Consider the following 27,897-nt stretch of genomic DNA (forward strand, 5'->3'; position numbering starts at 1 on the left):
TGGTCCTCTACTGATTTTATATGTACGTTTACCCCCCAACAAAGATATGAACCGTCAGAATTTTCACGGTAGGTTTATGATAACAGAGAGACGGAATATAAAAAAATAACATGCATTTGATGGAGGAAAATAAGTACTTGATCCCCTACCAACCAGCAAGCATTCTTCCTGCCGCCAAATTAGTCCTTTAAGAAAGTACAGTCGTCCCTTGCCACTTTGGGGGTCGAATTTCACGGATTCACGCTCACGGCTTTTCAAGAATATATGAATTAATACTCATGCTGTTTTTTGTGGTTGAATATGGCCTATTATAAGTAAAAAAATATATATTCATATTTAAGCAAATTGTATGCATTCTTGGCCTAAATTAAGCATTTTCAAGCATAAAAATAGCTAACTGACATTTAGACAACTGTCATTTAGAAGGTGCATTTAAATGTATGTAGTATTCAAGACTGGTCACTAAGTGTCAGTAATGTTACTGTAGCAATGGGTGTACAATCGTCCCTCGTTTACAGACCCAACTGCGATAAGTGAATGTCCACAAAGTAGGGTTTAATATTAAGAAACCAAATATTTCCATAATTAGAGCATAGAAAACTTGTTCATGACTTTTAAAAAACGCTTTCACCATTATTAGAGCCCTGTAGACATTAAATAACACCCCTACAGTCACCTATACACTCATTCTTTGTTTAAGCCACATCTCGCAACGCTAATGCACAAGCTACAGAATCACTGCAAGGACATGAGAGGCGGCCGCCACTCATAGCATATGGCAAGCTACTGAGCTATAATTAGCCTCCAATTTATTTGTTCAAAATGAAGAAAATGAGGGGAAGAAGGAGAAAGAAAGAAGCCAAAAACTTACCACTTCCACACAGAATGGGAGGAAACTTTTTCCCGTCCCACTCTAATATGTCAGATATGCCATGTAACAGTGATGTCTCGTGACCGCCATGTAGACCAAACTATCGTGAAGGTCTGAGTTGCTGTTTTATCAAGTGTGGTCTATATAGGGCAGTGACGTCCTGCATGCAGGGTTAAAGCGACCTCTTAGGAAATAAGTCTATAGAAGAAGAGAACTAGGAAGTGACAAAGTGCCCTGTGTGTATTTCAAATAATAAGGCTGACTAATTTACAGCCATATTGACGTGGTGTCATTCAGCTGCCGTTACACTGTAAAAAAAAAAAAGTCTATTATGTTTTATTTATGTCTAATATGTTTTATTTTCTCTTATTATGCCCACTAAATTGGGTAATACGAATGTAAAGGTGACGGTCAAGTCTAGAGGGCTCTAATAATGTTAAAAACTGTATTTAGAATGTGTTAAACAGGTTGTCTATGCTCCAACTACAAAAATATTCTTATTTATAAGTAAGGAATCCTACTTTCACGTATCACAGTTGGGTCTGGAACCAATTAACCGTGATAAATGAGGGACGGCTATACTCCTAAGATGAACTCATTATAAACAGACTATTTCATCCAAACTTCTCCACTACCATGGGCAAGACCACTGAGCTGCCAAAGGACCTCAGGGACAAGACCATAGACCTGGAATGGACTAAAAAACGATCAACAAGAACAAGATTTCACCTTGTAGGGTAAAAAAAGGTGAAGGAGAACAGCGAGAGACCAGCCCAGAACTACAAAGGACAATGTTGTTAATTATCCCAAGGGAGTTGGGTGCACAGTCACCAAGAAAACCAGGAGTAACACACTTTGCAGCGCCTGCAAGGTTAACCTGCTCAAGAAGGCACACATACAGGCCCCGTCTGAAGTTCGCCAATCAGAAATAGAATGATTCAGACAAGGTTTGGGAGAATGTGATGTGGTCACGAGACAAAAATTGAGGTCTCGGAGAAATGGTGAATATGAACCCAAAAACACCACCCCTACTATCAAACATGGAGGTAGAAACATTCCGCTTTGGGGATGTTTCTGTGCCCAAAGTATCTCCTGAGATGTGTTAAACCCTGGTGACCTACAAGAGGCATCTGATCTCCGTGCCACCCAATTATTTAAAAGGCTGAAAATGGAAAAAAATACACGTTTCAGCACAGCACTCACCCTTCACACTGATGCTCCTGAGGTCCGTGATCTTCATCAAGATCTTAGGGAACATACAGGGTTTGTCAGGCCTCCTCCGCCGGACATAGTTCTGGATAACAAAATATATTTGACATTCTAGTCTTTACGTCCAGTGGCACCAACATTTTCAAAGTGATCATCCAAAGCACCATTTATTTGAACCAACCCATTTTTCATGTGAGAAAAAATGTGTTCGTCAGTCCATAAAACTTTTGTCTCTGAAATTTTGAGGCTCATTGCTGTACTTTTTTGGCAAATTCTAGCCTGGCCTTCCTATTCTTCTTGCTAATGAGGGGTTTGCATCTTCTGGTGTAAAGTCTTTCTATCAACAGTAAATAGTGATACCTTCACTCCTGCCCTCTGCTGGGTGCTGCTGATGTCACTAACAGTTGGTTTTGCATCTTTCTTTACAGCTCTCACAATGTTTGTCATCAACTGCAGATGTTTTCCTTGGTCTACCTGTTCGACGTCTGTTACTGTGGCGGCTCTGTCAGCACGGCGACGCTCCTGTTTTTGTTTTGTTGGGCGGGTTGAAAAAAAAACAGTGTCGTATCAGTAAATAGTAGGGATGCTCCAATCAGGGTTTTATGCTGCCGATTCTGGTACCAATCATCCAGGACTGAAATCAGCTGATACATAAACCAATCACATGGACTACTTACACATTTTTCAATTTATTTATGGTAAGTGCTATTGGCCATATGATATGAAAAAAGGAACCATAAAATCAAGACAATAACATTTTTGGCTTACTTTTTCATGAGAACCTACTGTTGATCACTTAAGAAACTTACAGAGGATGAGACGCCTTCTTTAAGGAGACTTTGGATGAGAAAGTACATTGGTGGAGCTCGAGCAGGGCTTCCAGGTAAATGAGAGCAGTCGGCGAACCCGGCGTCTTCCAGAGCTTAGAAAGGCTATACTATTTTTCGGGTTATTAGCTTAGCCTTCTGACTGTCATGCACATACAGGCGAGTGCCCACATGGCTGCGTTGGTTGCGGTTTGACTGGAGATCACACCGTGAGCCTCGAAAACTCACCAAACATACTCGGTCAAGTGTTTCTTCTTCAAATGAAATTGAAGGTTTTTAACATGCTAGCCACCGCAAGGTAGTTTTCGTGGCATGTGATGGTAGTTAAGTTCCACACGGCAGACATGATGTTTTTGTTTTGGCACGTCTGTGCACCGTGAAGGAAAGTGGGAGGAGCACCCTGCCCAAGTCGTCAATTAGGGCAAAGTGCTACATTTCCCGTAGGGATCGCTGTGGGCTGCAATAGTACTGGCTACAGGTGATCAGCGTTGAAAGGCATTGCTCATCATTCTCATTTATCACATGTTTTTTTGTGGAAATCGTCCGATACTGATCGGTTGGAGCAACCTTATTAAATAGTCACGTCCTCACAGAAACGGATCACTGGGTGATGAAAACAATGCAATACATAAAAGGTACACCTACATGTGGCGCTGTAAACAGAACCACATGACACACCAAACCTACAGCACAAAGAACGCGTGTGCATAAGGACCGTATTCCACTTTTCTGTCCTGTCTGGACTTTTAGCAGCAAAATTTGCCTCCTCTTCCATTACAAACACAACACAGCTTGTAAGACATTTAAACGTGTTAATCTTTTTAAGGTTTAACCTGTTCCAACAACAAGTCAAAACAGAAGTGCAGGGTGTGCATGTGTCGGACTACTTTGTATGTTTGCCCTGCTCCACCTTCCCTAGTAGTTCTGAAATTGTCAATGTGAACGCAAAGCATGTGAGCGCAAAAGCACAACATCACACGCACTCATGTATGTTAACTTTGCCTTAGCTTGTGCTCCCCTTGGAGAGTTTGTGGCAATTTCAAGGATTTTGCGCAACAGGAGCCAACATTTTCTTAATCAAATGATTAAGATGAAGAACGAGGATAAGACTTTTGGCTATGGCAGTTTGTTAGAATTTGCTGTTGACGTGAGCTTTTTTGAAATAATTTTCAGATGACAAGAGCAACTTTTGCCTACACGGGTGAGTAAAAAAAAAAGTGTTTATTGAACCTTCAAGGCTTCCAGCATTGGCTCCTGAAGAACATCCACTTTGTCCGACTCCTCCAAATCTTGACGATCTATGGGCACATACAGATCAATTAATATCAGGATTGTCAATCAATGATACATTTTTTTTTTAAAATCATGATTAATAAAGTTCTGTTTTCCTCCCATATTTAACTTGCTATTAAAACCCTTTTAAAAATGTTCTTATTTACCTTAAAAGAGATCATTTTGGCATAATAATGTTTTCTTTAAAGAAATTTCATAGTATAGCGGCTCCCCGCACACTAGAGATTCAGCATTCACAGTCCCACAAATTCACTAATTTTATATAATTTTTACTTAATTTTACTCTGGAAGTAGACAGCTTTTTTCTGCAGAAAACACAGTAACAGTAACAGGTAAGTCAGTAACAATTTATAAATACGCAACAATAAATGAAGTAAAATGTACAGAATACAAGTGCCACTGCTAAAGGTGCTGTCTGCCTTGGTTATATACTGCATGTGGGTCATGTACGTATATATTCCGCCCTCTTCCTGCTCAGACGTCGCAAGCCACAGCCCACGTAACATTAGTTACATTTGTTGTCAGATGATCATAGTGATTTGGCAAAGTTTTGCTAGTACGTAACGTATCGGTCGCTTCTCTCAGCCGGCGTTTGTGTATGTGCACGTACCACAGCGCTGCGCGAAAGCCATGAATGCTGTTCATTTTATTCCAAATCTTTACAAAGTTTAACTCCAAATTGTGACATTTATTTATTCAATCTGTTCTTTGAAACCACTATTGATAACATATGCTAGCCAGTGGTGGTGTTCTTAAGATGTTTTGGTTGAAAAAAAGTGTAGTTTAGAGCAGAAGAGGGACATCATCTGATTGTTTTTAATCCCAAGCCTCCGTGACTGCAGTGTTTTCCATACATTTATTTGTGGCGGCCCGCCATGAATACATTCGAACTGCCATAGACAGATTTAGCCCTATCTGTTCGCCCTCGCCCAAAAACACATTATAATGGGACTGTCTCCAAAGCTTGTCATTACTCTGTACAGCGGACGCTGCTTCTTAACACACCTTATACATATATCACAACTTGGTTATGCATTATAACGCATCTGTTCATCAATATAGTGAGATATTAGATGTATGATGACGTGTAAATTATCTTTAAAATCAGCGCACACTTCCATGCAGCCCAGGAACCATGTTTTTTTTTTTTTTTTTTTTTTTTTTAAAATCAACACCAGCACCCAAAAGGCAATAACTTAATGTTGTCAAATAGATGTATGATTGGACACACTTCTTCAACACACCGTCCTCTTTTCATGAATAACACAAAAGCAGTACCTCCACAGAGCAGGCAGATGGCACTAAGTAATCCTGTTTCTGCATCATCCATCTCTAGTGGGAGCAACTGGTTGGCAAACGAGAACACCAGGTCCGTGAGCGGCCCAAAACCGGCGTTGTGCATCTGAGTGCGGTTGAGAGTCAAACCATCTGAGAAGGTCATGGTGTCCTGGTCTGGGGTGTAGCGTGTGCAGATCCTCAGAATCTTAGAGAAGAGTAATGAGAATATACGACAGGAGAGTGATTTACACAATTTCAATTTGATGTTTCTATTAGTGTGTGGGTCAAACGTAAACAGACCAGAATGTCCAGGCAGGCAGCTTTGAGCAGAGTGATCTGATCAGCAATGGTTAACGTAGTGAAGCCCGGCAGCTGCTTGGCAAACTCCACTGTCTTAATGATGCATTTGGTGGACAGTTCACTAAACTTGTCCCAAAGGTTGACATCCAGAGGGACACGATGCTCGGCGCTGTTATTCTATCAGGAAAAAAAGGAACTTAGTACAATTCAATTACACAACAATGACCATTCCTGCGTCTGTGTATACAGTGGAACCCCATTAAGTCAAAATGAGCCATTGCTTGCACATTTAAGGAAAATGGGTGATTATAATGGATTGAAGGTTTGTTGACCTTGTTTTCCTCAATTTGTGCATATTTTTTTATTTTGGTTCTTCTGTTTTCATATCATCTTTTGTACAATGTAACAGCTACCGATCTGATTTCGTTGTATGTCTTGATTACAATGTACAAATCATCTAAAAAATAAATGGGCGTACTTTGTTAGCTGCTATGGTAGAATCCAGGCTTGTACTGCCATGGTTTTATTTTGAAGCTTACTTCGTACTGAACAGGAAGTCACTGTGTTCCCGTTTTAAAATGCTGTGCTGACAGTAGTTATGTCACTACGGTCGTTTCACACTGCTTTAGAGATAATGATAATACTACAACACATCGGCATAAACATCAAAATATCCCCTTTTGGTCTCAAATTTGATGTCGATAAACGCGGTTGACGATGTGTGTTCATGTTGATTTAAGCGGGCACTTTTTTTTTTTTAGTAATAATACAAACAAGGTGGGCCAGGACTTGATGAGCTGGTGGACATATAAAGATTGTCAACCTAAGCAGGACTGACTTGGGCTATGTCCACACAAATACGGATATTGTAAAATTTTTACTGTGTTCTGGCCTCTCGTCAACATGCAAACATAGGTTTTTGTCATTAAAAACTGAGAACTCCGGCCAGTGTGGAGATTTTCAAAAACTGCGGCTTCAGTGTTTGCGTGTGGACCGGTGAAACTGAGCTTTTTTTAGTTTGTGTCATAAGAAATGTGCGACATTATCTCATGTTTTTAAGCCTAACAGAAGATACAGTTATTGATTTGTGCGTTCTGGTTTCATTTTGCGATGTGCGTGCCTTATAATCGAATGTGCTTGACTCTGTGTGAGGGAGTTTTGATTTGTAAGATGATGTACACGTCATTGTACATCTAATCTCTCACTGAATTTACGAACTGATGCGTTATAATGCGCAACCAAGACAACTGTGGTTACCTTTTTCAGGTTTCTGATTGGCCAAAATGTGCATGACCAACGGTGAATGTCGTTTTATGTGGACAGACTTTTTTTTTTTTTTTTTTAACTCTATTCATGTAGAGTGGCATTGTTTTTTTGTTTGTTTTTTTTTTTTTTACACTGGAGTGGGGGAATTGTGCGTTTTGAAAATATTCTTGTATGAACAAAGCCTTAAAAGGATTCCACTGTAATGTTGTGAAATACTGCTAGTGTGAGTACCGTTGTGTACTTTCCCAGCTGACCGAGGGAGGGAAAAGTGTCTTGATGTGCACGGCGAACTCGCTCAATCATCTGCTCCGTGTCTGCTGACAAGACGTAGACTTCCACCTCCACCTGCCTTTTCTCCTCCTTTTTTTTCTTCGTACGATCATTTCGAACCACTAATGACAGAAGAAAACACGGCACAGGTAGATTATACTGTAGATCATGGGAATCAAACATACACTACACATTAATCTATCATAATGAACCAATGTGCAGAGAGATCATGTGGTGTGCGGCGAAAATTATCCGCTTTAACTTAATTGGTCTGAAAAATCTTATTTAGTTACTACAAAAATATATAACTTGGGTCATTTTGCTATGCCAACATATAGTGACAGTAGGAACAATTAAATACTCCACTAGATGGCAGAAGGTACATAATTAACCTGTCTATCCACCAGTTCCCATTCCAATGACATTTTTGTTGTATTTTTAATTTAAAATATGTGGCTTGGCTCAATAAAGGTTGGGAAACCCTGTCTTAATGGATGTACAGCTGTACCTCACTACATCATCAACATTGTGCTGTCACTCCATCATGGTTTTTCAAAAATGTATTAATATATTATCGCTGTTTCATGGTTGAATACAGCCTATTATTAGTTTATCAAACGTGCATATTTAAGCAAATTGTCCTTCATGGCCTAAATGAAGCAACAACAACAACAACAAAAACAACACTGGCTCATGTTGGGGTCATAACCCACAACAAGCTAAAACTCAACTCTAACCTCCACCGCCACTTCCTGTTCTCCACACATCTATACGCCCACCACTACGGCCCCTTAGGGAACACATTTACTGTGACACACACGAGCAGGATTTTTATTTGTCTGAAATGGATTATTTACTGTTATAATGTCTACTATATTGGGTAATATGGGTGCAAAACCATTAAAAGTCACCATTACAATACATTGATGGGACAACAGCCACCACAGGAAGTATGCTGTCTGGAAAAAAACAACAAGCAACTGCTAACGCGTGAGTCAGTTATCTTATTTATGTCTAATTTTGTCTGATTATATCAACCATATTGGGTAATACAAATGTAAATGTGGGTGTATGGCTGTTATTTGTTGTCTAGAGGGGTCTAATAATGTTAAAAACCATATTTAGACGATCGTAAACAGGTTTTCGATGTCATAACTACAAAAATATGCCATTTATATTGAATGTTACTTCGCCATAAATGAGGGACAACTGTAATGTTTTATTTATACAGTTTAAGACGGGTATGTGAATGCGTTTACTGGAAACGGCCACCTGGGGGCGGCAAACATCCATAGTGAAATTTGGAGCACAGAAGAACAATTGTATTGACGCGCAATGTGAGAGAACTCGAAACGTTTTCACTCTTTTTCGAAGCATATTTCAAACTTATTTTTAAACTCAAAGTGCATTTCTAATGAACTTACATTCCTTGGACATGCCAACGTCCAGACATTTCTGGAGTCGACAGGACTGACAGCGGTTCCTTGTCACTTTGTTTATCACACAAACTTTGTCTCGGTGACAAGTGTATACCATGTTTTTCTGGATGCTCCTCCGAAAGAACCCCTAAAAACACATGACAGAGTATGACTTAAATATCCTATTCAAAGGTCCTGTTCAGGACCGTCTTTGTAGTTAAACAGCGTCTAGCAGAAACACAATGGTTAACAAGGTAAATACTAATGCATGTAAAGGTTGTGTGAGTGTGTGTGTGTGTGTTTATTGGATTAGATAAGGCAAAAGAGGATTAGTGAGCCTAAGGGGGGTGTAAAGGTCATGGCCTCCACCCTGACACATTATGCAAACACTGTCGACTCATCCTCTGTGTAACGGTCTCCTCTCAGGTTTTCCAGCTGCAGTCTCCATCTATTCATGCTGAGTGTTGTTGTTACCCAGAATGAGAGCTACCACGTAGATGTTATGACTGTTACACTTTGGCTCATGCTGATGTTTGGATGCATACCTTGCAGCCCTCACAGGCGCTGACTCCATAATGGTATCCAGAAGATTTATCCTGACATACAAAGCAGGGCTTGTAAATGCGTGGAGGAGGTGGTGGGGATGGGGGGCTTGTGAGCAGCAAGTCTTCTCCAGAACTCGTGCTTTCTGTTTCTATTGCTGCAAGACAAAACAAAACAGACATTTAGTGGCACCATAATTAAATAGCTTCTGCAAGCAGATAAACCACCTTTTTTTTTTGCTTCCTAATGGACTGAAATTGGGTGCAAATGGGGACACATGTAACTATTCATGTGCAGTTACAATGCCATAGGTAAGGTACCAGACAGAAATACCAGACTGGAGTTGCAGGATTTGCCACAGTAGACTGCAATTACTTATTTATTTAGAGAAGAAAATCGGTTATTTTTTTGTTATTTATTCTAAATACATACAGTGGCGTGAAAAGGTGTTTGTCCCCTTCCTGATTTCTTATTTTTTGTTTGTTTGTCACACTTAAATGTTTCAGATCAAAGTAATTGAAATACTAGTCACTGACAACACAACTGAACACAATGCATTTTTTTTTATGACACTTATTATAGTTAAGGGAGAAAAATCAAAACCTACATTGGTCCTGTGTGAAAAAGTGATAGCCGCCCCGTTAAAACATAACTGAGATTGAGATCTATCAGTCTAGAAAAGGTTATAAAGTCATTTCTAAAGCTTTGGGACTCCAGCGAACCACAGTGAGAGCTATTATCCACAAACTGCAAAAACATGGAACAGTGGTGAACCATTACCCCAAGAGCGCAGCGACGACTCATCCAAGTGGTCACAAAAGACCCCACAACACCACCCAAAGGTGTTAAGTCAGTGTTCATGTCTCCACCAGAATAAAGACACTGGGGAAAAAAACACCTTCCAAAACAAAAACTACTGCTGAACAAATAGAACATTAAGGCTTGTCTCATTTTTGCCAGAAAACATCAACAAGAAACAAACAACAAGAGTCCCAAGACCTTTGGGAAAATACTCTGTGGTCTGACGAGACAAAAGTTTAACTGTTTGGAAGGTGTGGGTCCCATTACATCTGGCGTAAAAGATTGGATTGGATTGGCCTAGTCAAAGTCCGGACCTGAATCCTATTGAGATGCTGTGGCATGACCTCAAAAAGGCGGTTCATGCTCAAAAACATTCCAATGCGTCTAAACTACAACAATTCTGCAAATATGAGTGCGCCAAAATTCCTCCACAGCGCTCTAAATGCTTGACTGCAGTTGTTGCTGCTAAGGGTGGCTCAATGAGTTATTAGGTTTAGGGGGCAATCACTTCGTCCACACAGGGCCATGTAGGTTTGGATTTTTTTCCCCCTTTAATAAAAGGTTTCATTTAAAAGCTGCATTTTGTGTTGTCATAGGCTGTTTATCAGCTGATCAAAAGTTTAAGCCATCCACAAAGCCATCTATATTTCTAGATCTCTTTCCAACAATTGTCTGAACAATTCCAATCCCCTGACGTGTTCTTCATGAGCCTCAACAGCACACTCCATTTTACCTTGATCGCTTCAAGATGTGATTAATCAATAATCAGTTTCACACAAGTGACAGAATGAATTGCTTATTATCCCAAAAATGAACCTCTATTTACATTCCGCATGCCTGGAGGGTAGTCGGTGACAACGACACAGTATGTATATCATGTATGTATATTTTGTACATCAAATTTGTCCCCGAGTAGCGCTCAAACAATGTCTAACCAATCAAATGCCTTCATCGTGCACCTACATCCTCACTTCCTTGTTGACAACGACAGCGATGTGACGATAACCTCTCATCGTCTCTCACTGACGAAGAAAAATCACCATATCATCGCTCCCAACAGTTACCAAAAACTCAACAAAAGTGGGGGTACACTACATGCAACGTGCTGGAACATAAATGAAAGTTGACGATCGACAAGCACATTAAGCGTAAAACATATTTTTGTGAGCAATTTGTGAGCAAACAGCAGATAATCAGGGAGCCTTGGGTGGTGTTTGTGCTGCAAACTATGCACGCATTTGTGTGAATCGGTCACGTGCACCATTTTGCACTGTTTTGTTTACTTTTACATTTACTTTGCCAAACAAACGCGTCAGTAAGCGTTGATTGTCGGGACAAAGGCTCACGAGGATAACTGCTAACGCTATGTATCCACTCACTAGTAGCCCAGCCTCCACAAAGAGGCAGGGCTACTAATTGTCGACCTGTTTTTTTTTTTTTGTTAGTTTTTTATCGTTCCATCAGTCGATTTTCGTGACAGGCCCATTGATGGCAAATTTGTAAAATCAAAGGAAGGGAAATGTTGTTAAACTATAAGCCTAAAAAAATTGCAACTTTTTACTGCAACTTTATGAAAAAGCTGCTGCAAAATCAAGCATTTATGGTAGAAAAAAAAAAAAAAAAAAAGCCAGCGAGTGCGCGTTTGAACAGGGGCTATTGTTTCAAAATGTAGGGTCTACATAGGGTGGCCTTTTTAAGACAAATAAAAAATTCCTCTAATATTGAAAAAATCTAAGCACAGTGTTGCCATTTGGCACCTCCTAGAAAAAGGTTGGGGTCAACACCAGTTGAGAAATGGCTCATGCTGGCATATGATCAATGCACCCAGTTAACAGGTCTCAACTACATTAAAGGTGTCTGGCAGGAAAGGAAGATGAAAATATCCTGCCCTGTAGTCGCCCCTATGTCTAATCATTGATCTGTTCACTTGCATCCACATTCCAAGTGCCCATCTATCATGTCACTGATGGGCCCTGGATGAGAGACGACAATAAATCTTTGATATCACACCTCATAAAATGTTGGCCCTATTAAAGATATCATTTATTATGTTAGGTGGCAGGTTAAGAGGGAGGTTGGAAGAATAGGAACAAGCGTGTGACTTGAGATGTTTTCTTTTAAGCTGTGCAAGGGAAGCAAGGGCCAAATGTGTACATCTCATAGAACAGAATTTAAAAGAATGTATGAAGAATGCGATATTTCCATTATTTGTTGAGTCGTTCCGAGCTACATCCATGCAGACCACCACTATGGCACAACTAATCCTCATTTATCTGCTCCATACAAGACTTGCATGAAAACATCTGTTCAAAGTGCTCTATCTGCAGTATCTCTGCATCATTTCATCTTTGCTTACATTTGCTGGACCGACTGACTCCAACCTAGTTGTTGTTGAGAAATATGAGCCTGTCCACAAGAACAAATGAGCTGCAAGTGCTTTATTTTTTTTATGTGCCGTGTATGTTTAATGTGAAGCAGTTGGGGCATATGTGTTTGACTGCGGTTCTTGAGGCCATTTCTATGGAAAGTAGAAATTAATTTATGTAGACGTGTTGTAGTTATGTCAACTTCCTCATTACGGGTACTGTGAAGCACTGTGAAATGACAACTTTATTGTCATTGGAGCCGAGACCTACAACAAAATGACCACAACTACCTCATTGCTCATAACACGGTTAAAGTGTGATTCCAATTTCTGCAAGTATTAAAAGAGAGTACAGATTTTCAGAAAAGTGTAGCATCTTTTAGCTTGATTTAAAATTTCAGTTCATTTGGAGCTGTTACTGCATACAAATATGTAGTACAGCAAAAATTGCCTTATTTCAGACATAGTTGCAAATTGTGATTAATCATGATTAATCCATTTGAAAGCTGATTAATCTAATTAAAAATTGAAATCATTTGTAGGGATGCACAAAAATGTTTTTTCAGGCCGATACCGATGACTTCCTTCTCAAGACTGACACCAGTAACTTTTTATATATTTTTAAAAAATTTGATTTAACTGTAGTTTGTAGATAATGGCTTTTGAAATGAGATGTTACTGAAATCTTATGGGTATCACACAAAAAGGCCGAATTCGAAACGAGGACATTAGAAATTCTATAACAGATGACATAGGAGAATGTAACAATCTCTTGACCAACAAAAAGAAACAAATACTCAAACAGTACGGGCACATCACAAGATCAGATGGACTTATGAAAACTATACTGCGAGGAAATGTTGAAGGAAAGCGGTCAGCCAAGAAAGAGATGGGTAGACAACATCGAAGAATAGACCGGGATGACATTTGCCGAGTCAAAACTTTTTTTTGCGCTTTTCAAACGCAGCAGCAATCGGAACAAGCCCCGGGTGTCGACCCGATGCCGACGTTTCAGGTTGCTAATAAGATTTGATCTGTTGAAGCTCGATGTTTTTTTCCCCCTCATTGCGGAATATTTGCTGAGCATTTGGAGAAATGTCTTCCTCTGAGACCCTGTCCACACAGAAACGTTTTTTTGGGTGGGTTGAAAAACATTTGCGTCGACACTGTGCCAGATATAGTTGGATCCAGACAGGAATGGATCACTGGGGGAAAATGATGTACAGTGTTCCCTCGTTTATCGCGGGGGATAGGTTCCCGTGAAGCAGCCAACTTCATTTTTTTTTACAATTATTATATATGTTTGTTATGTATGCCTGAGACAGCTCAAAGTCCTACACAATCTACACCATGTTTGTTTACAAGAGAGCTCAGGGGAAGTTAAGTTACAACAGGGCGCTTGCAGCACGTCACAGAAAAGGAGCGCTTAATTTGCTCACGCTAACCCAACCAAGACCACAGTGCAGGTAATCTTGCCACATTGGAGCTTTTTTTTTAAAATTATTATTATTTAAAATCTGTTATCTGCTCTGTTTTTTTAATGTTACTGTATTCAAAATTCCTCACGTAATTCCGCACGTAATTTTTATCGGCACCCCTAAACATTTGCTCTCATAAAAAAAAAAGAATCCACATAAAAATATGCACAAATTGAGAAAAACATCCATCCATCCATCTATTTTCTATGCCGCTTATTCTCACTAGGGTCGCGGGGGTATGCTGGAGCATCCTAGGTGACTTGAGCGAGAGGCGGGGTACACTCTGAACTGGTTGCCAGCCAATCGCAGGGCTGGAGAAAAACAGTCAAAAATTCTTATATCATGGCCCATTGTCCTCATTTACGCCCAAAGTCACAAGTAAATGTGTAAGCAATGGCTCATTTTGGTTTAGATTATATGACGACTACCACTGATGTTGACGTGAGTCAGCCAATTTGAGGGACGGCGACATAAACGGGTTCCACATAATAGCTAATTGTCCCCATAGTTTCCCAAGAGAATTTAGTAAAATGCCCCATTTTAAAATTCAAGTAAGCACTTTATGAGCTATTTGCTACCTATACTGCTATGTGTGAAAAGAAAGAACCACAACGAGAGGCTATTGTGAAGCAGGCAGGCTATTATTTAAAATGAATAAAAGTGTGTCTCACACTATGATTTAGTAGACTTCTTTGACTTTCTTTCTCTAACATTTACCTAACTTTGCCAGGGTGTGAGCCTAATTATGTCAGTGTATGCTTTGCCGCTCCGAACGATTATACCAAAGTAAGCGTTTTTTCCCCATTGACATCATATCCTAATATAGATAAGAACTTTTCTTAATTTCGTCTTCCCCCTCTGTGCTTTTGTTTTTGTTCACAGACGTGGCAATGATTGAGTGTGACATATCCACAGGTCATGACCTGTCAGATTAAAAACACAATTCCTCTACTTCTCCCTCTTTCCCTCTGCCTCCACTAACCTCTAACCTAACACACACAAAACACACACACACACACACACACACACACCTCCCCCTACCTTGGCAACCATACCAGACATTCCACTACAGAGGAGATTCAGCTTCCCTCTGTTGACCAGTTCCCTTTGAACGACGGGAAACAGCTCAGGGAAATGGGCATCTTGCAAAACCTCAGCTCAATCCAAAACCTAATATTCCACTCTGCCCAACAGACGTTTTAATCACTGTGTGCTTTCTCCTCCAGGCAGAGTTTCCAAAAAACGTGCCGTCTTTCTGAAACCCCTTATACACAGATGCTTTAGGCTGGGAATGTTATGTTGTTGTCCTGCCACTCTTCAGCCAACACTACAGATGCACGGTACCTCACTTAGATGACTGATTGGCTGACTCCTTGAAACATTTACCATAATTTTGAACCCTCCGGCTTACACAGCGGTGCGGCTAATCTCGTTCTCCTTTACTTCAGAACTACTACTAATCCTTTAAATACTGTGCCGCTTGAGAGTCAGTGAGGAAACAGTAGCTTTTTCTTTGGCAGGATCCACTCACAACGACCTTGTCAACCCATTGGAAATCGCAGGAGGTCATTACTCAATATAACAGTCTGACTCACAGTGCCATCTTAGAAAGAAAGCTAAAATCATCACACAGCAACTTAACACTCAAAGGTGGCTAAGAAATATAAAATACAAGTAGCAATAAGAGTTTAACATAAAAAAACAATTATTTTAACTGCTTCCCATCATGTATTTGCTCCCAGCAAAGCATTTCATGCCTGAAATGATTCATCAGTTGCCTCTGTTCACCAGAGGGAGCCCAGAGCCCAAAGGGAGGCTCCTCCGGCTCCCTCTCCCCAGCACCAATGTCCAACGAAATGCTTTGCTGGGACAAAATGCATGATATGAAGCCGTTAAAATAGTTATTTACAGTTGTCTACATCTGTTCGCATACACGCACCAGTGTTTGCACTATATTATATTAGGGGGAGCCTTGGCGGCCCCAGATGAATTAATTATATTGTAACTGTATAATAGAGCCAAAGCACAAGAGAACTCAATTTTAAGAATATGCTTCCTATGCCAGGTCTATACGTTGAGCTTTTATTGAACAAAATGGGGCAACTTGAAACCGCAATCCAAAGTTTGCTTCAAGATATCTTTAAGGAATGGCGAGAGGTAGATGACTGACTTAAGATGAATCCCTCATTGACAGTGTTTCCCACAGGACTGCAATGCATTGGCCTTGATGCTTGCGCTTTATGGGGAGACTCAAAAATTGAGCAAAAATCATAAAAAGCCAAACAAATGTTAAGAAATACTTCTACTTTTACTACTTTCTTTTTGCCATTTTTAAATGTCACATGAGATTTTAGATGCTATTAGAAAGGGAGGGGCCCACAGCAGGACCCGCTGCTTGTTGGGAAGAGCGATACATGCTTTCACGTCTCCAAAAGTGTCCAAGACCAGAAAAAGTTGCTACATTTGTCGTTAGTCGCCGTTTTGTAAAAGATTATCTAGAGGGGCCTGATTACTCGCTAAATATAGCGTAGCGTGTTGGGAAAGAGGTACCGTGGGTTACCCAGCATGCCTTGCGGTGTGTAGATGGGCTGGAATTTTGCGTTTGTTCATGCATAGGCCTTTATTATGATGTCCGTGAGATGCATCGTGTCATCCATGTGTAAACTTTCAGCTGTTGCCGTTGGTCCATGAATGAGGTGAGTGCTTGGGTTAGTGACCTCCTGTTCCTTTCTGCAGTATAATACGCATATGCCAAGCTGATAGATGCAAAAGAAGAGTAGTTCCTAAAGAAGGGCCGAAATTGGATTTGGACTAGTTCCTGTGTGAGGACAAACAGGTCCCGTCAAGTCTACTTGTGGCAGGCCAAATAAATGAATGTATGGAAAACTCTGTATAAAATCTTAAAATTCTGTCAAGACGTATCATTGTGGTATTGTTTACCTGATGTGCTAAGATACTTTGCTTGTTATCTAACTTGAGGTAATGTTAGCTACATAACAATAGAGTAAATAATATACTTCTGGCAGTGATATATTTGACATGTGGCTTAATTTTTCCTGAGGCAGACAAGGACGACTCTTGTGACAACAGGAAAGTGTTCAGAAGGCAAGTTTTTACATTAAACACAAAGGAGCCTACGAGCAAAGGCAAATTATGAAGGGTAGGAACATGAGTCAAACAGGAGTAGCTGTTTCCAGGAAGAACGGATTGCAATAACTGAACAGTGCGTGGGATGATCTGACAGAGCCAAAGATAATGGTCAGTGGACTGTACTAGCGGAGGTGATGAGGGGATAAGGTGAGATAAGATGTGTGTGCACGTAGAGGGGATGATTGGGTGATTATACGATGAGGTTAAGCTGATACAGTGGTACGGCAAGAAGAGAGACAGGATTTGGAATTAAAGTCAGGGTCAAGAAGGTCAAACCTGCCACAGAGTGAATGAACAAATGAAAACGACCCTCTGGGAGAGTAGTGAATTCAGACACTTTAAAGTTGTTAGTGAACTTAACAGATGCTAAATAAAGTAGAAGCCATTTAACTGGATGACTCGCGACAACATACGCAGTTGTCAACACAACCGAAACTAGCGATTGAGTGCACATTTACTTGCGAATTGTGATAGAGACAAAAGGAGAATAGGCAATAAAAGGACTTTGCAACCTACGGCAGTGTGTCGATGTCGCAAAGTTTCCAATACATTCATTTTGGACCGCCACAGACTGGACACACCTCATACGCACCTTGTCTGCCAGAGAGTAAGAATACGTAGCAGGAGGGCCCAGTTTTGCCAATTTAGCGACTTTCTCAATCTATCTAGCGAGCATTCACAGCCTTCTAGAGATACTAGTGACTTTTTCTTATGTTATTGGAGACTGACATGAACGCACTATCCCGCTTCTCAAAGAGCAGTGGGTACTGCTGTGGGGAGTCATTGTGATACATTTGTTGATTGATATAGACGGGGGACGATTTAACTGGGTTCCACTGTTCATAATAACCACTCATCCACCTCATTTTGCCATATTTTAAATCAGGATTACAGGTGATATGGCTAAGCAAATAACATCACAATTATTACAAGCGACTTAAAAGCCAGAGTTGGACCAGCTGTGAAATTGCTCCAGCTTTGTTTATCAACCTTTAATGATAGGCCACCTCCTCCTCTTCTGTTATCAGGATTTATTTCCCCCCTCGAAGCTTTCTCAAGGACTAGGAGAAAGGCGTCAACCTTAATGTATTACACATGATTGCACAATGACAGTAATCATTTTGTCATTTCATTTTTCTGTGTAAACCAGCTAAAACCAAATGTGCACAAGACATCCAAACATGAACACCCCTAAATGGGAAACCCTCAAGTCTCAGTAGTATTAAGTAGTACTGTAACTGAAAAGTCTAAACCAAAAGTCAACCAGAGGAGTCTGACGAGTAACTGGTGAAAGGGAGGCCGGGTGTTCAATCCCAGAACTGGAAGTATGAATCTGATGATGATCATGATTTTTCGGCATAGACACAAACACAGATGTTTTTGTGTTTGAAAACTAAAACTTTGATTAAAAATGTACTACAGTGGAACTAGATGCTCAACATTGGCTTTTTACTAATATCCAAATATACCAATATTGTCCCGCACTTCATTACCAATATCGGCAGCTCTTCCCTCAAACGAATGTCAGGTCACATGTTCTGTAAAGAATGAACACATTATGCTCCTTTTACTGTGATACCAATGGATGCACTTCACAAATAAACACTGTGCAGAATAAGACAAATATCGCAATGGAAGTTACATAGCCATAATTATTTATTTTATCTCAACGAAAGTCATTCAAAAATCATGACCGATTTAAAAAAAAAACAAAAACACCTTACTTCTCCTCACATAACCACCCTAGCTTTCATTATGAATAGAAGATATTTTTCTGAAACCTTTTAATGTGTTAGATGCCGCCTGACAAGATGTAGTGTGCAGGGTTTTTATTGTGAAGGCTTGCTGTCTTTCGGCCCTTGGCGGCTGTGGGGTGTGACGGCGTGACAAAGCTGCGTGCTAATAAAAAGTGCCTCCCAACTTCAAGGCTGCCGCCGTATTGTGCATGAACGTCAGCGGACATCTTATTAAGAATCTTCCTCAATATCGCTAAACAGCATGAAACAACAGTAACATAGTGATTGTCTAGTTACACATCATTAAAACATGCACCATGACTTCCTGTTCAGTGTGAAGTAAGCTCAAGCGATCAAACCATTCTTAGGCTACGTTCAAACTGTACGTTTTTTTTGCTTATATGTGACCTGTATCTGATTTTTTCGTGTCAGTGTGAACAGTACAATTACCATTTTTTTCAAATTCGACTGAGGCCTTGTTCGTATGTAGATATAAATCCGATATGTATCCGACCTACTGCAGTCTGAACGGTCAGGTCGCATGATCCGACCTATACGTCATCAAAAGGCGTGGTTTACCATGCAAGGCAAAAAGTTCTTGTCATTACAAAATTATTTTTAAAAAGTGTCAGTGAAGCAGCTCACGGTAATCTCCCAGCACTCCTGGCTCCAACATCCACCCACACGCTCCTCGGAACAGATGTTGCAGCAAGTCCTCCACAAACTGCTATAGCCAAAATTCTTGCCCTCTTTCTTCTTGATCTCCAATGAGGAATCATTTGATTTAAGAAAATATTGACTCCTGTTGCACATTAAGGAGAGTAGAGAGTGCACACACTGCAGCAATCTTTACTTCCGTAAACAAAACATTGTGCATGCACGTCACTACGAAGGCACTTTGCATTCACATTAACTAGTCGCATTTTTTTGACAATGTGGACAACCACATAAAAAAAAATCGGATTTAAACAAAAAAAATCTGAATTGGACAGTGTGAACATAGCCATAGTCAAATGCATGATGTGACACATTAAGACTACAGTTGAGGACCTGTCAAAGACAAATCACCGACAGGTCTATCTTTTGGCCGTGTGATCCCACATGCACGTCCACGATAAAAAGGCGTCTCTTTTATATAAACACCAACACGCTACTATTCAACTCCTCCCTTTTCGCACACCCAGGTCAAACTTAGTCACTAGACTCTCACATTCCCAGGCAAACTGCGAGCGTGTGAGGACCCGTGTAGTGTGTGTGTGTGTGTGTGTGTGTGTGTGTGTGTGTGTGTGTGTGTGTGTGTGTCGATGTGTACATACGCCGCTTTTTGTGTGTGAGTTTGCCTTAGACGGAGAGAGGGGTCATTCAATGCGGAGAAGTGATGACCGGGCAGCTAACACAGGAAAGAAAGAGGCAGATAGACGGTGAATAAAGACAGGGAGAGATGTAGGTCACTTCCCAATTGTCAGTGAGTCATTGCTCTGGATCACACCCAAACACACACACACACACACACAAACACACGCACACACACAAAAAGCCAAGTAACATCCCACGGCTACTGCTTGCAAATCACTGGAGCAGCCGTCGAATGTGAATGTGTGTCTGTGTTCATACGGCCTTTGACCTTTGAACTGGTTTGATGCTCATCATTCCAGTCACACACAAAGACACACACGCACACACACACACACACTGGAGGAAACCCACCCCCAATGTGCCTCCTCTCTTACACCAGTAACAGCAACCCCCCTCCAATCCTACATAAACTTTAGGAGATATAGAAAATATTTTTTGTGTATTCTTGTTTAATTTCAAGTTTATTCATGTATACCTTTGATAAAGCTCTGTTGTCCCACAGTGTACACATTTCTAACAATCTGAAGCATACTTACAACCAAAAGGTTGTCGTAATGAAAGTAGGCAATGTGCGAATAGTATTTCCAACCTGGAGCTGAGGATGGGCTTGAGCTTCTGAGGGCAAGCATCTGTTGACCTATTAAGGTCACTTAAGTCGCACAACATAAATATGCAACCAAAGTAACACAAAGCTAGAACATCATCAAGACAAACTTCTACAAAAAGGTGAATCATCTTAAATGCAATGTTGGAAAAGTCACATTTAAGACAACATATAGAAAAAATAAATACACATAGTAGAAATTATAATAAAAGGCAACAAAGCAGAGAGGGCCAGCAAGGCAGAGAAGAACAGCTATTAACAGAGCAAACTGTGTGGCACCTTTTATTCAATATTTCAGCCCTTTAATAGGCAGGATTCCCCATACATGAAATTTAGTTGTGGCGGCCCACCATAATTAATCTTTGCCCGTGACAGAAGGATTTAGCATTCTTATTTATTTTGAGATTTGCCGTTCTCGCTCACATTCACATTACAAGTCGTCCCTTGCTACACTGCGGTTCAAAGATCGCACGCTCACTATTGCAATTATTCAAAAATTCATTAATCAATAAATCAGCACTGTTTTGTGGTTGAATATGGTTTATCATTAGTCAAAACCTAATATGCCTATACAGTATAAGCAAATTGTACATATTCTTGGCCAAATTTTCAATCATAAAAATGGCAAAATTAATGAAAATACAAATAGGAGGAAGATGTTATATGTAGTGTAATATCTGTAAGGTTGTATGCACCTGGGAAGGCGGGGCCTGGGAAGTGACGTATGTGACATCCTACTGTAGGAGTTGCTGAGTGTTAGCATGGTTAGCGGTGCCAGTGACTGGTGTGAGTTGTGGCTGACAGCTGCTCCTGTGTGAATGTTCACTGCATGTGTGTTCTCTGCGCCACTGCAGTAGTATTCTGCTACACTGACCACTAGGTGTCAGGAACATTACATTGATGGGACAATAGCCAGCCAGTATGGAGTCTATGCAATGTGTTATTCATGTCTAGACGTCTTCTTTTCTATATGTCAACTATATTGGGTAGTACAAGTGTAAAAGTGATTATAGGTGTGTTATTTAATGTCTTGAGGGTTCTAATAACGTTAAGATAGTGAAGATCTTAAAGCGATTTTCTACGCTCCAACTACATTTCTAAACACAGATTCACTTATTGCGGCCGGGTCTCTAACCAGTTAACCGCGATAAGCGAGGGACGACTGTATAATGACGTGAATGAATGGCTTGTTGTTTCAACGCCGTCGAGTAGACGGCATCGTAAAGTCTGCATAGTCAGAAGCACTTCAGCTTGCATGAAGCAAACAACTAGCTTGACGAACTGACGATCAACTAGAACGGCAATCTTACTCAGTGTGACTCAAAAAATAAAACAGCCCGACACGTAACTGGTAAGTTAATAAACAACAACAATGAGCTACCATTTTATGTGGGTAACAACGACTAAGTGCTACCACAGGTATGTTTTTTTTTGTTCCCCCCCCCAACCGACCATGTACGTTACAAGGCACACGGACGTCCATTGCTGCACAAAATGAATCAACCCCCACCAAACAATAACTTCATGTTCTGTTTTTAAATAAGGTTTGAAAACATAAGATAACGTTGCACATTTGTTAGGACACAAACCAAAAAGCTCAGTTTTACCAGTCCATACACAAACACCGAGTTTTGCTCCAATTATTCAAATTAGACAGTGATGTCAACTAACACCATATCCACACACACACGCACAAACCCCACTGCTACACAAACGCCAGACCCGTGGGAAACACTGATCAGGGGTCCATATTTCAATTTGTAAACAGGCTAAAAACAAACAAACCCAAGCACCGTATTTTTCTCATCAGTTTAGTCGCATCAGTCAAAAAAGTAAGTCGCACTGGAGTATTTTTGTTGACATAAAAATTGAGACACAAGAGAGTCATTGCTACAAAAAAAATCTGTTTATTTATGTCAACGTGTGAAAGTAAGCTTAAAAAATTAAGGCGTGACATTTCCCCAATTTTTGATTTTTATATTTTTTTATTTTGGACTATTACGGGACTTATGTTGCCCATAACCATAGATCTGTTTGGTTGCCTGGAGTAACGTCTGACGTGAGAAGCTAACTCGTTGAAAAAAAAAAAACAACTGCCAATAATCACTAGGAAGACAAAGTAACCGTCTCCAACGGCCGAATTTCAAAAGGTGTTGACAACCGAGGGTCGGAATAGGCATAAACAAAACAAAAAAAACACTTCTGTTGCCTTGAATACAGAGGAAGAATAGTACCAGGAACCAGGTCATCTCCGAGAGATAATGATGTTGAATGAACTTAAGTTTGCGAGGGCCTAAACAACATGGGGAAGGAGCGAAACAACGATATGGGTACGGAGCATGATGACATAAAAAGGTTATGGATGACTCTTTATAGCACTTTGCATACAAAATGTTGGGTAGGAAGAAAAAGAGAATTACTGTAGAGCAGTGATACCCAACCATTTTGAGTCTACGGACAGGCTCGCGTTCCCCCATTTTAATTTCCCTCTTGTCTCACCATTATCTTTAGTAGTAAGTCATCTGGGAAATGTTATCAGCCTCCCCAGTGAGAAAGTTTGTTAATTTAGTTTGATTTGAAACTGCCGGACATGATCGCAAGCACCCAACTTTGACCCCAATGTGACGTTAAGAGCAAAATAAATATCTCTGCATCAGGGTTTCCCTTATTTGTGGCGGCCGGCTACAAATAGATTTGCCGCTACCTGTTCGCCCTCGCTCATAAACACATTACAGGGCTGTCTCTGTAGTTTGCCATTACAAAGGTGATCAGTGTTGCTAACTTAGCAACTTTTGTCGCTGTATTTAGGAAGTATTCAGAACCCGCTAGATCAGGGGTCTCAAACTTGTGGCTCGTGGGCCATTTGCAGCCCGCCGAGTCACATTTTGCAGCCCGCGACTTGTCTTCAAAGATTACTGTAATACGGCCTGCGACAATGTTACTCGTAGGATGCACACATAAGCCTACACTGAACTAAGAGTGAGTGAGTCACTCAAAAAATGTGGTCAAAAAATTCCAACCATTTTCTATACCGCTTGTCTTCATTAGGGCCATGGGTAAGCTGGAGCCTATCCCAGCTGAATGCAGCAAAATATAAACTGAAATGATTTATTTATTTATTTGATTCTCTCCATTACTGTATCAAGATATTATTGATATTGTGAGCCATGTATCGCGTGTTGTATCGTGAGGTACCCCGAGATTCCCAGCCCTATTTCCAAAACTTGAAGCGGCCCCCAGGTAAATTGTGTTTGAGACCCCTGCTCTAGATTTTCTTTAAAAAAGACTAGCAACAGATGAAGTGACTTTTTCAGATAACACTGACATGAAAGAACATATCATAGCTCTTCTCACCAAGCAGCAGGTCCGGCTGCTCCCAACCCAATGCAAGGCCATGTCTACACGACCATGGATATTTTGTAACACACACACATTTCTACATACACTGCTATAAAAAAAAAAAAATAAAGGGAACACTTAAACAACACAATGTTACTCCAAGTCAATTACACTTTTGTGAAATCAAACTGTCAATTCACATGCTGTTGTGCAAATTGAACAGAAGACAACACACCCCCCCCATAAAGAAATTAATCATTCATTAATTTAAAAAATTTATTTCGATTGATAATTTTTGTGTGATTTTGTTGTCAGTACATTCAACTATGTATTGAACAAAGTATTTCATAAGAATATTTCATTCATTCAGATCTAGGATGTGTTATTTCAGTGTTCCTTTTATTTTTTTGAGCAGTATATTTCTAAACATGCGGTATTTTTTTGCTTTTCATGTTTTCTGCTCACTTTTTGTCTCACCCACAGCATAGAATGCACACCCGTCACAGTAAATTAGACAATTACGTAACCTCTAGCCTAGCGCCCCGCACCACCACAGATAGATTGCAGTTCTGTAGGAAACACTGTATATTATTTTTCAAATAAAATATACCCAAAATGCATTTCTGTTAAATTCAATGTAGTTATTTACAAAACTAAGAAAAATAAATTTTAATCATTGCTTCTGAAGGTTTTCCACAGTGGTTGGGAACCCCTGCTGACAAACAAGCCAAAATGGCCCCCGACCTGCTCTTTGGACACCACTGCCATGGAATATAACATTACTAAATGTTGGAATTAACAAAAATTAGGAAACAAGCTTGACTCAAATGTATGTAATTGTGCTTGAATAACACTCACAGTGACAAGATCCGCTCCAGTGCCTGCCGGTCAGCAGGGATCCTCCGAACGACCTCTGAAGCCCCCCAACCCCGGGTAGAAGTCCTTTCTCCGGCTCGAATCCCGGGGCTCTGTGGTAGTAGTCCATGCCCAGAAAGGAGCCGCTGCTTGGGCTGCGGGGGCTGGGGCTCATACCCACCATGTCCACGCTTTCGTACATCCCTGCCGAGTTGTTTTTTTAATCTCTTGGAGAAAATGTAAAAATGATAAAAGCACAGTTCACATCTTCATGGCGTTCTGATGACAGGAAAAGAGGATACGACGCCAGGTGACCTTTCAACCCTTGACGAAGTGCCGTTTGCTGTCAAAACTTTGCGTTGTGGCGCGACTGGCTTGTAAGTTGTACGTGTGAATAAGACAACAAAGACTAATGGTTGTTACATATTACATGTTACATAGGGGACAGCGTTACATGAACAGGTCGACACCACGTGGGGGGTCCAACATACGTCAGAAACAGCGCCTCAGAACGTCGATATCTCGCAAGCTAACGTGAAACCTTGTAGCCAGTCGCGCTTGGTATCAGTCGGTTCCTCAATGCACCAGTCAGCATTTGTTTAATCCATGGCTGTGGGGGGGAAAGTATCATAGGTCAAATAAAATACATCCACTTTCGGTTCAATGAGTACACGCGACGGCCAAGAAAAAAACAAACAAAAAAACACACACATGCGCGCTGTAACACTTTGAAGTTGCCACGACGTATCCAATGGTGGATTGGAGGAGAAGAAGAAAAAGAAGTCGGCGTGGTTCGTCTTGTTGCTGGCTCTTGTAGTGTAGGAGGGGGCAGTGTCCTGTTGTAACCTCCAGCCTGTACCCAATGGCCTCTCCCCGCCCCCGCCCCCCTTGTCTGCCTTGACGATCGACATCAGCTGCACACGAGCGCCACCCTTCAGCCAATAGAAGTAGGCGATACTGCAGAATTGGCAACGACCCGATACCAAGTAAATTCTTGACCTGCATTGTCGATACTGTCTTTTTCCTTCAAAACGATACAGATAATTGAATATGAGAAGATTGTCGGCAAAAAAACAACAAATATTTGTGAACATTTTAACGAAATAAATACAATTTAACAATATATGCAAAAGAATACGTTTACTGCATAGAATGTTTGCACAAAATAAAATACAACACCCCAAACGTAGAAATCTTCCCAAACCAAAAACACACAAACACTATAAAACACACGCAATGGCAAAATGCTGTCATCACATCAGCACTGCAATAACAAGAACAAATACAAGAGAAAAAGGTCCTCGGTTTACAATGTTTTGTGATTATGAACGTGCTGAATGAATTGAAAACATAATTTTTGCACATAACACAGACTTGCTTGAGGAATAGTTCCATCATGCACTGGCAGAAGAAGGCAGTGTGTACCTCGTGCCATGAAGCCACACTGAGGAAGGGTAACGTTGCTTATTAGTTACATTTTAGCATTTATGTCTCCCAAGCGCCAGTGTGCCAAAGAAAAGGAAAGCCATCACCATGGAAGTGAAAATGAACATCCTAAAAAACTCATGAGAGGAGACACACCCACCAATATTGGCCGCTCTTTTGGTCCGAACTGCTCGACTGTCGCGACCACCATTAAGGATAAAAATCTGTGAATGTTAATGAATGCCGGGGGGGTCATGGATTCCGTGCGCTGTTACAAGGACATCTGGGAGGAAAAGAGGAGGTTATCCTTCCATACTCACCTGGGAGCACATTTTAAGAAGGCCTGCAAGACAACCACAGAGATAAAAGTAAGTAGTTGTTTTCTTTTTATTACTGTTTCATTTGATTCTTGTATATAATATTTTTAATATTACATTTAATATGCACTTCATGTGGTCTGTGTACAGTGTGAGTGACTTTCAGGTATCATTTAGTTTTAAGTTACTTACACTACAACTATGTATCTGTGTAAATATGTATAGTATGGTATTCTCCTTCTTCAACTTTATATGCAAACTTACTCTTTTTCACTTTGTAACAAAGAGTGATGTTAGACTGCAGTCAAATTCCTGTGTGTTAACATAAATGGCGAATAAAGCTGATTCAGATTCTGATTAAAATGTAAAAAGTATCACTTAGTGCTCCACTTTATCATCATCTAACATGTTTTACTGCAAACGCAGCAAGGCCTCTGGCCATTCCATGGATGCATGCACATGGATTTACAGTTTGGTTTTAAATTTCATTCCAAAATTCCAAACGTGAGAGTGTATCATTACTCCTCACAAGATGAATACCCATGGCTGGGGTATAAATTTACATTCAAGTGCAGCCTTTCACATGCGGTATTTAGGATCACTACCAAAACCAGGTTTCACTGCGAGTCACAGTAAAAAGCTATTTTAATGCAAAAGTTTTATTTTAAATTCTTGGTTGTTGGAAATGTAATTTATTGTTGAGTAAACATCTGGAAAAGAAGGTTGTACCAATAGAAAATTTGACACAAATTTACATGAAAAATGTTATTTAAAATTATTTGTTTACATATTTTCCATCCATCCTTCCATTTTCTTCTGCTTATCCGGGTCCGGGTCACAGGGGAAGCAGCCTCTTCCAGTTCCACCGGGAGGGCACCAAGGCGTTCCCAGGCCAGCTGTGAAACATAATCCCTCCAGCGTGCCCTAGGTCTGCCCCGGGGCCTTCTCCCGGCTGGGCATGTCCGGAACACCTCACCAGGGAGGCATCCAGACTAGATGCCCGAGCCACCCCAACTGGCTCCTCTTGATGTGAAGCAGCAGCGGCTCTACTCTGAGCCCCTCCCGGGTGATTGAGCTCCTTACCCTATCCCTTCGGGTGAGTCCAGCCACCCTACGGTGGAAACTCGTTTCACTCGTTGTATCTGTGATCTCGTTCTTTCAGTCACGACCCAAAGCTCATGACCATAGGCGAGGGT

At 40.6% G+C, this 27,897-nt stretch overlaps 1 protein-coding gene across 1 annotated transcript in view; it reads right to left on the reverse strand.

Moving 5' to 3' along the window:
• Positions 1-25,829, reverse strand: part of LOC129171043 (retinoic acid receptor alpha-B-like) — a 29,054-nt gene extending 3,225 nt beyond the window's left edge. Inside the window, exons 1-8 of the mRNA XM_054759344.1 lie at positions 24,963-25,829; positions 9,278-9,432; positions 8,739-8,880; positions 7,276-7,436; positions 5,779-5,955; positions 5,479-5,683; positions 4,138-4,205; positions 2,075-2,165 (exon numbers count right to left, since the gene is read on the reverse strand). Of these exons, the coding sequence (XP_054615319.1) occupies positions 2,075-2,165; positions 4,138-4,205; positions 5,479-5,683; positions 5,779-5,955; positions 7,276-7,436; positions 8,739-8,880; positions 9,278-9,432; positions 24,963-25,161 (1,198 nt within the window). The 5' untranslated portion in view covers positions 25,162-25,829. The remainder of the gene's footprint in view (positions 1-2,074; positions 2,166-4,137; positions 4,206-5,478; positions 5,684-5,778; positions 5,956-7,275; positions 7,437-8,738; positions 8,881-9,277; positions 9,433-24,962) is intronic.
• Between the last annotated feature and the right edge of the window lie 2,068 nt (positions 25,830-27,897).

The sequence above is a fragment of the Dunckerocampus dactyliophorus genome, chromosome 18, assembly GCF_027744805.1.
Source record: "Dunckerocampus dactyliophorus isolate RoL2022-P2 chromosome 18, RoL_Ddac_1.1, whole genome shotgun sequence".
Taxonomy (NCBI): Eukaryota; Metazoa; Chordata; class Actinopteri; order Syngnathiformes; family Syngnathidae; genus Dunckerocampus; species Dunckerocampus dactyliophorus.